General features: G+C 39.0%; 3 protein-coding genes across 5 annotated transcripts; 2 read left to right on the plus strand and 1 right to left on the minus strand.

The window, feature by feature from the left end:
- The first annotated feature begins 541 nt into the window (after positions 1-541).
- LOC140765320 (transcription factor HY5-like) lies at positions 542-2,030 on the plus strand. 2 transcript variants are annotated; one of them, XM_073104346.1, is made up of 4 exons: positions 542-672; positions 971-1,142; positions 1,235-1,517; positions 1,599-2,030. In XM_073104346.1, exons 1-4 carry the CDS (start codon positions 591-593, stop codon positions 1,668-1,670), a joined length of 609 nt encoding a protein of 202 aa, XP_072960447.1. In that variant the 5' UTR covers positions 542-590; the 3' UTR covers positions 1,671-2,030. The 2 variants fall into 2 exon arrangements, with proteins under 2 accessions (XP_072960447.1, XP_072960448.1); XM_073104347.1 differs by having other exon boundaries at positions 1,235-1,391.
- A 1,623-nt stretch (positions 2,031-3,653) lies between these two features.
- LOC140764707 (probable cellulose synthase A catalytic subunit 1 [UDP-forming]) lies at positions 3,654-10,001 on the plus strand. 2 transcript variants are annotated; one of them, XM_073103418.1, is made up of 14 exons: positions 3,655-3,899; positions 5,037-5,232; positions 5,336-5,529; positions 5,770-5,854; positions 5,962-6,148; positions 6,413-6,679; positions 6,842-7,187; positions 7,272-7,409; positions 7,495-7,620; positions 7,745-7,957; positions 8,031-8,295; positions 8,371-8,567; positions 8,657-9,007; positions 9,201-10,001. In XM_073103418.1, exons 1-14 carry the CDS (start codon positions 3,819-3,821, stop codon positions 9,786-9,788), a joined length of 3,234 nt encoding a protein of 1,077 aa, XP_072959519.1. In that variant the 5' UTR covers positions 3,655-3,818; the 3' UTR covers positions 9,789-10,001. The 2 variants fall into 2 exon arrangements, with proteins under 2 accessions (XP_072959518.1, XP_072959519.1); XM_073103417.1 differs by having other exon boundaries at positions 3,654-3,899; positions 8,031-8,567.
- A 2,249-nt stretch (positions 10,002-12,250) lies between these two features.
- LOC140765334 (glyoxylase I 4-like) lies at positions 12,251-13,737 on the minus strand. Its single transcript, XM_073104368.1, has 3 exons — positions 13,394-13,737; positions 13,175-13,280; positions 12,251-12,666 (listed from the first exon to the last, which is right to left on the minus strand). Exons 1-3 carry the CDS (start codon positions 13,552-13,554, stop codon positions 12,460-12,462), a joined length of 474 nt encoding a protein of 157 aa, XP_072960469.1. The 5' UTR covers positions 13,555-13,737; the 3' UTR covers positions 12,251-12,459.
- Positions 13,738-14,222: the final 485 nt, after the last annotated feature.

A 14,222-nucleotide genomic window follows, 5' to 3' on the forward strand; every position in this document is an offset into this window, starting at 1 on the left:
TGATAAGATTACCGTTTTATTTAAATAAATCATTGATGTTATTAACTTCTTTAGTAAAATACTTAACAGTTAAGTGTGTTATCTAAAACTACAGTAAAATAAACATCTTTTGATTTTGATAAATAAATCTCGGTCAACAAGTCTTAGATTTGATTCAACATCTAACTGTAAGAGTTAATGAAATTGAAATTTAAAAGTTGGAACTCTGATCAAGAGTCATTCCGCAAATAACTTAAACTACCTGGTTCTACTTGTAAAAGCTCACCTACGTCGACATCCATATGGGGAAGGTACGAGATACCTTCCCAACCATGAACGCCAAAACAGAGAGTCGTTGATCAACTGCTAATCCTACGGTTTATAACTCTCCACGTCTCCCACGCCTTCGCCTTTGGATTCCGTCCACTATTTGTGTCTCCTCCTTGGTCCACGTCGTGCGGTTTACGACCGTCCGATCTTTCCCAATCGGACGGCCAGAATAGCGATTCTAAACCCCGAGTACAAACCCCACTCGGTATATTAGAAACAATTCTATTAAAAAAAGTCTCCAATTTCTTCGATTCGTCCCTCTAAACTTTGGTCAGGGAAGAATGCAAGAACAAGCAACGAGCTCGCTTCCTTCCAGCAGCGAGAGATCGTCGAGCTCGGCTCCTCAAACGGAAGTCAAAGAAGGTGATCACGATTCAAAAGATCTCTTCTTCTCGTACAAGTTACGCGGATTAATTAATTCTAATGCTATTTTTCTTCTTTTGATCTCTACGATTCGTTACGTGGGTTCCGATCTCGGAAAGATGAGATCTTTCCGCTTGGACTCTCCCTCTCCTTTTGTTTTCCCTTCTTTTTTTTTTTCTTAGGGTTTTTCTCATCTCTTTCTATAGTCCGTAGCTCATTAGGTTTCCTATCTTTTCTTCTCTTTTTTTACCCTAGTGAGGATTAGCGTTTCTTTCTTTCATGGTTTTTATTGGTTCAGGAATGGAGAGTGACGACGATATAAGGAGGGTACCGGAATTCCGGCTCGAGTTGGCCGGACCGTCATCTTCCGGGCGGGAGGTCGGTTCGGGAGCCGGACCGGACCAAGCCCAGACTGGGCAGAGGAGGAGGGCAAGGAACCCAGCGGACAAAGAGAACAAGCGACTCAAAAGGTTGGAATTGCAAACGAAATTTATTTCCATAAGGTTTTGGGAATCATCAAACCTAATGTTATGAGGGGATTACTGTTATATGAATCCATAAGGTTGTTGAGGAATAGAGTGTCGGCCCAGCAAGCAAGGGAGAGGAAGAAGGCTTATCTGACTGATTTGGAGGCAAGAGCCAAGGATTTGGAGAGGAACAACTCGGAGCTGGAGGAGAAGCTCTCCGCGTTGCAGAATGAGAACCAGATGCTTAGACAAGTAGTAACTCTAATTAAGCTCGCCATATACTTTATTCCCCTCGTTGTTTGCTATTATATCTTTGATGCAATGCAATGCATGCATGATAGCAACAGACATAAATTAAATGCAACATATTTATTAAAGGTATTGAGTTGCATCAATTAATATCACCAACACCCAATACCAATTAGATCGATTAAAAGCTTATGGTGTGTTATCTTGCAGATACTGAAGAATACTACTGTAAGCAGGAGAGGAACAAGTAGCAGTGCCAGTGGAGAAGGGGCAGTAGGATAATAAGAGAGAATGCTACAGAATTCATCAAGACCTGGGATATGCATGGATTAACAAGTACTGTCCAAAGCTAAAAAGCAGATCTATATTTCCTCTCTTGGCCAGAGTGGCATTGTGTTTTCCTTTTTATAGCTTGAAATTATTTTTGTCAAATCTTATCTACGTTTTCTGCGTATACTGTAGGCTTGAATTATTCTTCTTATGAGTATTAGGAAAAACGTCGCCTTATCACCTCCTGTATCATCCTTGAAATGGATTGTCGAATCTTATGTCCGTCCATATTGGTCGACATGGTAAAGAAAAGGTTGTGAATGAATAACTTCATTAATAGATGATATACAACCAAAAATAAGGTTATTACTACAGCACAGTAAAGCTGTCGTTTTTTATCCTTAGATGTATTCATTAGGATTCTTCTTCAACATGGTAAAGTTATAACTATCTATATGGCTTAATTAATATTTCTCTTTAAATATCTACCGTCTTTATATTATACTCTGACAGCATTATAAAAAGATCATAAAGAGTAAGCAGTGACAGTAACATGATAAATCTCTTGTGATTAATTTGGTAGGTCGATGTAAGTCTATAAGAGCAAGTACTTCATAATTCATCATATTTTGATTTGCAGTGGTTTGGCGATATGGGCAGACGAAATGCCTAGGTGGTCCTATATTTGGTTGTTTCGAGCTTGGCATTATAGCAAAGAAAAAGAAATATCTATCCATCACATGAATCATATTAGATCTCATGAGTTCGGTGTTTCTGTGGAGAAAGACAAATTCAATGTAGCTCAATCTATAGACATGGCATTTTACCACGAATACGACCGATCTAGTGGAGTGTTACATTCTTTTCTTGTTATACTATTGCCATGCAGTAAATAAATCCCACACGTCAACGGTATTATTCAACACACTCTCAAATCTCAAACCAGTTAAATGCCACTGTGTAATTGGGTTGTAATGCTGTTGCAGGGCCAACAGAGAGGCCCATTGGACTGCAACTATTGGGTCCTTTAAAAACGTTCAATTTTTTTAAAATATAAATAACACTCGGTAATATACGTTTATTCTAGTTTATATCCTGCCTTTGTGCTTGTAGTACTTATTAAACGGCGGTGCAAGGTGTAAATGATAATAAATCTAAACTACGAGGTGGTAGTTTATATATTTGTCTGTCATTAATTATGCTCTCCGGTTTCCTATTCGACGTGAAGTTGGAAAAAGGACCAGACTAACAACCCATCGCTTTATAAATAATCTCTCTCGCAGACACACCGACGGTCTCGATAGCAGAATCTCAACGGCTAATTGACAACGCACCAAATTATCAAAAGTCCCGGCCGCTGATCTAAAACTAATTTCTCCGATGCCCTTTACCAAAATCAACAAGCTTGCTAACTCGAATTACCGAAATGCCCAAATCCCAATTCCTCAAGCTTCCCTTAAAACTTTTTATATTGATGAAGACAACAAGTGGCTGGGTGAGATTTGGACGGGATGCTTTTTAAATGGGAGACATGATCTATCTTTTTATCACTCTTAAGAGTCTCAAAAATTAGATACACACTTAGGCCTTCACTACTAAGTATTTATCTTTAAAATGGCATTTTATACTTATTTACCACGACTACTAGGGTGACCATAGTTTAGCGCGTTGACACTGTATTAGGGTAATTTAGTAAATTGCACCAACAGCGGGGTCCTTTCTAAATCAACTACTTGGAAACGCCTATCGTTGCCCACGCCACCAATTACCGGTGATTCCCAGTGGTCGATTTGTGACAGCAACCGCCCAGCCGCAACGGTAGGTGAAGTCAGGAAGTATGCGCTCCAATCAGACGGATATAATTCCATGAAGTGTCCATCGGATGGCGTCTGTGGAGAAAAGGGAAAAGTGTAGCTACTGGCATTTCCGGTCATAGAATATAATTAATTAGTTGGTAATAATAAATTTAATCGAGTTCTAAGAACGGAGTAGAAAGACTAAAAGAGTCTTAAGACCGATGAGATATATAGAGAGCGAGAGGGTATGCCATCAAAGCTCTAGTCTCCGATCTCGACTGAGCTGAATTGATATCTTCTATCCTCTCTCTCTCTCGATCTCCTGAAGAGAGAGAGGGAGAAAGTGGAGTTGTTTAAGGGAGGAATGGCTACCAATGCGGGAATGGTCGCCGGTTCCCACAACAGGAACGAGTTCGTGATGATTCGCCACGAAGGAGAACAAGGGGTGAGTGTTAGTCTTTAGCTTGTTGGATTCTTGCCAAAATTTCATCTTGTTGATATTCATACGTTTATGTCGCTTGTTCTGGTGGGTGGATCTGTCGGTGGACTTGATACTTTTGGTATTTGACTTGGAATCGGGTTTTTTCTTGAAGTAAAATTCCTTTTGTTTGTGTTATGTTGTATTGGTTGCGATTCGTGAGAAGAGGTGGATTGCAGTCTATTTCGATTAGATCTGGAAAAATCTGCTCTTTTTGCTAGAGATCGATTAGAAAGTTAGGTTTCTTTAATGTTATATTTGGAGCTGTAATTGGGTTAGAAGTGATGAATCTGCGGCTTAGAATGCTCGAATTTATGTTTTAATTTTGTCCAAGGGTTCGTGTAGTTGTGATCTGTCAATGTAGCATTCAAAAAGTAATTGCAATTGCATTGATTTCCTCACAGAGTTGGTAGTGTCCTCCTTCTAAGATTATTCAAGACAGATTCGGAGTCATTTGACCAATTTTCTGATTACTTTTGAGAAGTTGACAGATCCAATCTAATTATCCATTCTTATGTTAGGGCATTTGATCAATTATCTGTGTTTGCGGATTTGAAGCACACTTTCTCGTTCTGTTATAAAGATCTACTTCCCACACTGAGTATTATATACATATATATGATCATTCTGCTGATCTCTTATGTTGTTTGTATAATTGTTGTACCTCATATACTGGGCTCTTTGGCAAAATTGAAATATAGACCATTGTTGCCCAGATCTGTTGGATTCATGTGATTCATTCTGAAATCATGTCTTTCAAACTTGCAAACTTCAGTTTGCCGAGATGTTTATGAGCATTGTTATATTCTGTTCCTCATCTTATTTGATATTCTACGAGTAATGAAGCTGCTGCAGTAAGCTGTCTGATTGCCTCTTTTCTGACTCTCTTAGAACATATTCTATCAAGTTCTTACCTACATATTCACACATTTACTTCTTTTCCTTTGACCAGCTCTCTGGTCTTCTTTGACTTGCATTCAGTTAGCTAATCTTTTGCATATTTCTTAAGTCCCATTATGTTTTACTTGCATTCTCTGTGGATTTTTGATTCTACAGAGTTCTTTTTCACTTGATTCACTCATTGCTTTGCGTCTGATAATGCAGATCAAGCCACAGAAGAACCTGAAGGACCAAGTATGTCAGATATGTGGTGATACTGTTGGACTTTCAGCTACAGGTGACATTTTTGTTGCTTGCAATGAGTGTGCTTTCCCAGTTTGCCGGCCTTGTTATGAGTATGAGAGGAAGGATGGGAATCAATGCTGCCCTCAATGCAAGACTAGGTACAAGAGACACAAAGGTCAGCAACAATTTCTCAATTTTTTACCTTCTTAATCTGGATTTTTTTTAAGAACAAGATTCAACATTGTTCATACTTTCTAATTCTGAACAATGATAAACAGGTAGTCCTCGAGTTGAGGGAGATGATGAGGAGGATGATGTGGATGATCTGGATGATGAGTTCAACTATAACCAAGCAAGTGGAAAGAGTGTGCAACAATGGCAGCTGCACGGGCAGGATGAAGATGTTGAATTATCTTCATCTTCTAGACATGAGGCGCATCACCGTATTCCCCGTCTGACCAGTGGACAGCAGGTATAAATTGAGAAACTTGATTATTTCAGAGTTATGTTGGCACACCTTCATTGGATCCTTCTCATCATGAGCCTTTAGTTCTTGAGGTTTTGCATCCTTTCGCACTCCTCCCTTCCCCTCCTGCCCCTCATGATGACAATCCTCTCTTATGCAGTAATATAGTTGATTTCTGTACATATATAGATGCAGTTTTGTTTCATAGAATAGATTATTCTTTTACACATAAATTCAAAATTTCAGATTTCTGGGGAATTACCTGATGCTACACCAGATCGCCACTCTATTCGAAGTCCCTCATCAGGCCATGTGGATCCTAACATGCCAGGTGCATTTCTATTAGTCTTTCCTGGCAAAGTTTTCTTTATGCATTCTGGCACAAAATTATTTGCTTCTCAAATATATCTGTTAATTTCTCTGATGACATAATTGCAGTTCCTGTGAGAATTGTAGACCCTTCGAGGGATCTGAACTCTTATGGGCTTAACAGTGTTGATTGGAAGGAAAGAGTTGAAGGTTGGAAGCTCAAACAGGAGAAAAGTACGACACAAATGACCAATAAGTACCCGGATGGGAAAGGAGATATGGAAGGAACAGGCTCAAATGGTGAAGATCTGCAAATGTATGAAAGACCATATCTTTTTCCTAGCTCTTCATAGTGGTTCTGTTCCAGTTCTTATTTTCATGAGTCCTTACCATAGAATAGTTTTAGATGCAATCTAAACAAAGCATAAGTGTTCTTGGAAGTCAGTATTTGCTAGATGGTTATTTCTCTTTCTTTCTTTTCCTGTCAGCACAACTGTCTGCATAAGCAGGTGCTCAGAGCATATGCTTGTTGCAAAGAAATAGTGCACTTTGCAGCTAATACTATCATCTCTTTTTGCAGGGCTGATGATTCTCGTCAACCTCTAAGCCGCATTGTTCCTATTCCCTCTAACCAACTTAACCTTTACCGAGTGGTTATCATACTACGGCTTATCATCTTGTGTTTCTTCTTCCAGTATCGTGTAACTCATCCAGTGCATGATGCTTATGGATTGTGGTTGACATCTGTAATATGTGAGATTTGGTTTGCATTGTCTTGGCTTTTGGATCAGTTTCCAAAATGGTATCCCATCAACCGTGAAACATTCCTTGACAGGCTATCATTGAGGTTTGTTTCAATTCTTGCTTTCATGTCCTCTTCTCCATCCTAGTGTGCTGCTTTTTAACGACCTAGATTCTTGGTGCTTATATTGTCATGACATGCCTTCTAAAAAGAAAATTAAAAGAACTAATGTCATTATTGTCATGACATGTTCAATGCCCATGACAGATTTGACAGGGATGGAGAGCCATCACAATTAGCTCCAATTGATATTTTTGTCAGTACAGTGGATCCACTCAAAGAACCTCCTCTTGTAACGGCCAACACAGTCTTATCTATTCTTGCTGTGGACTACCCGGTCGACAAGGTTTCATGTTATGTTTCTGATGATGGATCAGCGATGTTGACTTTTGAAGCCCTATCAGAAACCTCAGAGTTTGCTAGGAAATGGGTTCCTTTCTGCAAGAAACACAATATCGAACCGAGAGCTCCAGAATTTTATTTTGCTCAAAAGATAGATTACTTGAAGGACAAAATTCAACCTTCATTTGTGAAAGAACGCCGAGCAATGAAGGTAACTGGAAATAATTAGTTAGACTGGTATTTGTATAACTTTGTAAGGACAAACTGTATTGAGTTTTAAGATGTTTGATTTCAGAGGGAGTATGAAGAATTCAAAGTAAGAATTAATGCTCTTGTCGCCAAGGCACAGAAAACTCCAGAGGAAGGTTGGACCATGCAGGATGGTACTCCTTGGCCTGGAAATAACCCAAGGGATCACCCTGGCATGATCCAGGTGCCAACAATTTTCCATGACACTGTACTGCCACATTTATCTTATTTGTTTTATACTTCTTAATATTTCGTTGCATGAAATTCAGGTGTTCTTAGGGCACAGTGGTGGACTTGATACAGATGGTAATGAGCTACCTCGACTTGTTTATGTTTCTCGTGAGAAGAGACCAGGCTTTCAACATCACAAAAAAGCCGGTGCAATGAATGCTCTGGTTTGTATCTTTTGCTATCATTTTCTTGTAGACTACTCATCGTATCCAGCATCAATATATTAATAGTTAACTGGCTTTGAAATTTTAAATTTATAATTGTATAATTTTCTCTTATGTTGGTCAGATTAGGGTATCTGCTGTCCTGACAAATGGTGCCTACCTTCTAAATGTGGATTGTGATCATTATTTCAATAATAGCAAAGCTCTTAAGGAAGCAATGTGTTTCATGATGGATCCAGCACTTGGAAAGAAGACATGTTATGTTCAGTTTCCTCAACGATTTGATGGCATTGATCTGCACGATCGATATGCCAATCGCAACATCGTCTTCTTTGATGTACGAATTTGATAATTTGTACATACTTTATAATCATTCTCATTATATTATTCTAATGGTTGATGCCTTGCAGATTAACTTGAAAGGTCTAGATGGAATTCAGGGTCCTGTTTATGTGGGAACAGGATGCTGCTTTAACCGGCAAGCATTATATGGTTATGATCCTTTATTGACCGAGGCTGATTTGGAACCGAACATTATTTTCAAGAGCTGTTGTGGTTCAAGAAAGAAGGGAAGGGGTGGAAACAAGAGTTATATTGACAGAAAGCGAGCTGTTAAGAGAACTGAATCCACCATTCCGATCTTTAATATGGAAGATATGGACGAAGGAATTGAAGGTTGGCTTTTATTCTTGTACTCTGCTTTAATTGTTCTTCAGGGAATTAAACATCTGACTATGCAATTGTCTGCAGGTTACGATGATGAGAGGTCTTTGCTTATGTCTCAAAAGAGTTTGGAGAAGCGCTTTGGTCAGTCTCCAATCTTTATTGCATCTACCTTCATGGAGCAAGGAGGAATACCACCATCAACAAATCCAGCTTCTTTACTGAAGGAAGCCATCCACGTTATTAGCTGCGGGTATGAGGACAAGACCGAATGGGGAAAGGAGGTCAGTTAGAAAAGCGTGCAACCAATATTTTATTCCCTTGTTAGATTCTCTGACTGAATTGATGATTTAGATTTTCTGCCTGTTTCCAGATTGGCTGGATTTATGGTTCCGTTACTGAGGATATCCTTACTGGTTTTAAAATGCATGCACGGGGGTGGATATCAATTTACTGCATGCCTCCTCGCCCTGCATTCAAGGGTTCTGCCCCAATCAATCTTTCTGATCGTCTTAACCAAGTGTTGCGATGGGCCTTGGGATCAGTTGAAATTTTGCTTAGTAGACATTGTCCTATTTGGTATGGCTACAGTGGGAGGTTGAAACTTCTGGAGAGGCTTGCATACATCAATACTATAGTTTATCCAATTACTTCTATCCCGTTGATTGCCTATTGTGTATTGCCAGCTATCTGCCTTCTCACAGGAAAATTCATTATTCCAGAGGTTAGTACTATTTCCAGATACTAGCATCCTTTAGCGCTGTCATACTTTTTTTTTCACATGTCTAGTATTTATTAGCATTAAGTTTTCTTCCAAGGTCACCTTGTTAATGCTTGTAAGTAATATACTTCTCTGGATTTTTTTGATATTTATGTAAGTGATTCGCTTAGTTTCTAATCCTATTCCAATTACGCAGATAAGCAATTATGCAGGAATGTGGTTCATTCTGCTCTTCATCTCAATCTTTGCCACTGGAATTTTGGAGCTCAGATGGAGTGGTGTAGGAATTGAGGACTGGTGGAGGAACGAGCAGTTTTGGGTGATTGGTGGCACATCGGCACATCTCTTTGCTGTGTTTCAAGGGTTGTTAAAGGTGCTAGCAGGAATAGATACCAACTTCACTGTCACGTCAAAAGCATCTGATGAAGATGGAGAATTTGCTGAATTATATGTCTTCAAGTGGACAAGTCTCCTCATTGCACCAACTACTCTGTTAATTGTGAACCTGGTCGGTATAGTTGCAGGCGTGTCATACGCCATCAACAGTGGCTACCAATCGTGGGGTCCTCTCTTTGGGAAGCTATTCTTTGCCATATGGGTCATTGTTCATCTCTACCCTTTTCTCAAAGGTCTCTTGGGCAGGCAGAACCGAACTCCGACAATTGTTATTGTTTGGTCCATCCTCCTGGCGTCCATCTTCTCATTGCTTTGGGTGCGTATTGACCCTTTCACCTCTTCAACCCAAAAGGCTGTGGCAATGGGACAATGTGGTGTGAATTGTTGATCTTCTCAGTCATCTTTAAGAGGAAAATTTGTCTCTCCATGCCCTCTTGTAATTACCAGAGGACTCAAATTGGGACCAGGTACAAACGATCTTGTTCAACAGAGTAAGACAGCAAAAATGTTTTAGTTATTTATATTTACTTTCCTTTAATTCAAACACTGTGTTATTCCCCTATCTATTAAAAGAACTCATAATTATTTGTTTTGTGGATAAGACCATTGGTTTGTTGTATTGTTCGTATATTTCCTTGTCAATCTCAGAAATTCTTGTTAGAAAGAAAAAAAAAACTATCTGAATACGATTGAACCTCAGCACACAAGGGATTCTGTGTGTCTGACTTACTTGAGGATGGTGAGTGGAACTCCCAATTAATTAGGGAGGCTTTTGGGCCCCATTTTCGTAACCTGATATTGAGAACTCATACTGGGGCGTTGGAGGATAGATGTGCTCGGTGCCCTGAACTTAATAGTCAGGCTAGTGCCAAAGCTATTTATCGATATCTCAGATCCAAAGTCCAGTCCGTAGTAGACCAAGCTTGGAAATTCTGTGGAAAGTTAAAATCAATCCTAGGGCTAAAATCTTCTTGTGGAAAGTCTTGTGGGGGAAAAGCTCCCACCAATGCCGTTCTCCATAGTATACGTTATTTTTTTACCTAACGTGTGGATTAGACTATCGAGCATCTCTTCTACACCATTAGAACTCATTTCTGAGACCCTCCATGTATCATTTACCTTGCACTCCAGTTGGATCTCCAATGAATAGTCTCATCTTGAGGGTGATCCCAAATCTATCCCCCGTGAGCTCCTATGTATTCTGAGTGTTGACACCTCAGGTGCTCCTGCTCACCGCAGGCATACTTGAATGCATAGCTGCGAGTATAGTACCGAGTTGAAAGACTCGGGAGGTGCTGTACTGGGCTAACGAACAGACTTACTCTGATTAAAAGACATTAATTAGCTTCTTATATGCATAGGCAACAAGTTTTTTGTTTTATGTGGCTTTGTATATATTGGGTTATAATTTTATGTTCTTGTTCGGCGGGGCCATCTGCTAACCTGGAATTCACTGGCCAACCTGACGATGCATTTATCAGGGCTCGTCATAAATGCGGACTGGTCGTCAGCAAGTTTCCGTGGACATCTTTTTACAGAATGTGGATACAAAGCATGCAAATAAAATTTTGGCATGCTCCAGGAGTTGCCAGTAGATGAAATTTTGGCTTGTGAAGGAGTTGTTTAAAGTTATCCAAGCCTAAGAAGGTGAAATGTAATTGCAGAGGTCCTTCCGGGAGTTGGACTCGGCATTGGCATAAGTTATCCACTAGTTATAGGCCTATGCCGGACTCAATTTTTTATCATTCGTGAACTCAAAAAGTAAGATATAGATCGAACAAAGAATCAATTATTTTTAGATATAAAAATATTTAATTTTATTAAACTTTTAGCCAATATAATGAGTTGTCTAGTTTAGGCTTTAAGTCATACGTGTCGTCAAATAATTGCTTCGAACTAAACATCGTCGAAATCTGCTCTAAGCCGTTGGGCTGCTGAATTGCTCCTTCAAACTATTCACACTATTGAACCATTAATTGAATTAAACTATTGAGTCAAATCACCTAATAATTTTTCTATAATATTACTTGGAGTTGAAAGTTGAACTCATAGCACATGCTGAACTTATTATACGATAAAAAAAGCAAATGGTCCATGAAAATTGATGCGATTGTATAGACAATACGGAGAACACCGTTCTCCGTGATAGACATGTGGAACAGTGTGTCGGCAAAGAGGACCGTTGAAGAAGTTCAACAATGGCGTGATTCCAAGTTATAGGCTAACATTTATTGCCTTGCCAAAGCTGCTATATATTTTTTCTGTATTATAAAAATAAGATGCTAAGATCTCTGTTCATCTACGTATCAAGCTTGTAAAATCTGTTTGAATTTAAGGTAGCGATTTAACTAGGGGCTTCTATAAAAGAATATATATATATAGACGTTTTACTCAGTAATAGAGTGCATCTACCCCTCGAAACAGTCTGAAACATTAGAATTTTACCTCTCCCAAGGATATATAGGTCGCCATGTTCATAATAGAGTAATGAGCGAATTGTATAGTTTATTATTATTATTTTCAATGGTGCAATATGGTTAGCCCAGTTACGGGTCGGATAAGGTTGGTTAGATGAAGCTAAATTGAACAAGTTTTGTTCCTCAGAATCACCATTCACCATTCATTCTTCCATTCATTCTTCCATTCTTCTATGGAGTGTTGCAATTTGCAAGTGACCGTTGAATGCGACACTGCAGCTAAAATTGGAGGGCAGCGGATACTCTGCAGCCCCAGTTGCACGAAACTACTTAGTACTTGCTCCCAAAGGACATCATCGCTTATTCTATCTCACTTATCATTCATTCAGTGGAACGTGGAAAGTGGAAAGAAATGAAAGAAAGAAGAAGACAGTAGTACTAAACGAACATAAATTTACTCTTCGAATCAAAGCAATAGTACATCACTACATACACTACTCCAGAACATGAACATAAATTTTTTAATAACAACATGCAGAGACCCAACTTTTATAACGTTTTTCACACCCTCAATAGCACTAATTAATCATCTCATGCATAAATAATTCATCTATTTGACTTATATATAAATATCATCTCCCCTCATATGAGGGTTACCCTCTTGCAAACCCTAATCGGCTCGAGAGGGATCACCGGAATATTCTCGCAGTTGCATATCTCGATCATGAAGCCATCGGGGTCATGGATAAACAGCTGATCAACGAAAATTCCCTCCTCCTCGACTCGCCTATGGACATAGGGTACGCTCATCTCCTTCAGTTTCTTCTCCACGGATATCACACTGTCACACTGGATATATAAATATATAAGAATGCAATCTTTAACTATGTGTGCATGAAGTTCAGTAGATATTTATCAAACTGGAGTAACTAGTAAAAATGTACGAATCCTACTCTTATCTTGTTTTTATTAGAGTAGGCTTAATTTTTAAATGAGTAGTGGGAAGTGTGCAGGAGCATGTTTTACGCCTATCTCGTGGATTACGAATAAAGTCATGTTAATCGATCTCTACTAGAACGACGTGCATATATAAGTTCAAAGTATATATTTATATATAATTAAAGTCAAACATCAGGCTAGAAAAATGGAGATCTACATCTCAAATTAAAGTGCTTATATCGTATATAGAGCAGGACAAAAATTGGAATTTAATGTGCATAATACAACAGATGTCATGAAGTTTCTTTGGCTTTTTTTTTTAACAAAAAAAACCTATATTGGAGCATATAAAACCTAGAGAGGAGAGCTAGATCTCCAAATTAATGGCATATATATATATATATATATACATATTTACCTGAAAAGATATATGGTTATCCTTGGGATTGATCTCTGTTATCTTGGGCATGCTGTCAGGATCTTCAGCTTGCAATAAATGAATGCCAATGCCATAATTGAACAACCTTCATTCATTAAATGAGAAAGAAGAAGAAGAATAAGACCAAAGAATTATGAAGAGAGAATAATTAAGCACAAAAGAATGATCAACTCTTTCGTAGCTGGTTAGCTAGCTTACCATGCACCATTGAAGTTGAATGATTGTGGCCTCTTAATTTGATAGAAACCGAGTACATTCTGGTAGAAATTAAGAGACTTTTCTAGAGATCTGCACAGCCTCGATATGTGGTTCAAAGAAACGAGAGGCAACGCTCCATTCTTCTTGCTCTCCAAAATCATCTTATCCTATATATACACACACAGACACACTATCTCTTTTCTAGTAGCAAAATCTAACAAATGGAGGCTTATTTCTTCAGACCCACGAGATAAAACAAATGAGTAGATGGTAGAGGAGAGGAGGAAGCAATGGCTTCGCAGCTAGCTAGCTAGAGAAGAGTTGGAAGATGGAGTGGTTTGGAGATGGAGAGGGTGCTGGGCATTTATAGAGGAGGCCTGGGTGGGTAGAACCGTGGAAGTAGAGAGGGTCACGTGACGTGGATACACGTTGTGTCAACGAGGGACTCGGAGTTGGCGCTTACCTGGCCAAAGTGATGGACTTCCATATTAAACCCACCCATATTCAATCCACTTAGCTCCACCATGCATGTGCCTCTTCGATTTATATCTATATTATATATATTCTGAAAATATATAAATCTGTACTCTGTAGATCTAGGGAAAATGTATATATATACGGTCTTCAACTTTGTCAACGATTTCAAAGGAGGTCGTTTTCAAACCTTGAACCCGCTAACCTCTTTGGAGGTTTCTGAACATAAGTTACCAGGCAATATATGGGAGTAGGTATGGAGATAGACCGAGGAAGTAGATTGATTGATTGATTGATTGGGTGATAGGTTCATTTTGGAGAGAGATAAGTGAACGAATTGATCGAGGAGTAGATG

The sequence above is a fragment of the Typha angustifolia genome, chromosome 8 (assembly GCF_048772165.1).
Source record: "Typha angustifolia cultivar Huaian chromosome 8, ASM4877216v1, whole genome shotgun sequence".
Classification (NCBI taxonomy): Eukaryota; Viridiplantae; Streptophyta; class Magnoliopsida; order Poales; family Typhaceae; genus Typha; species Typha angustifolia.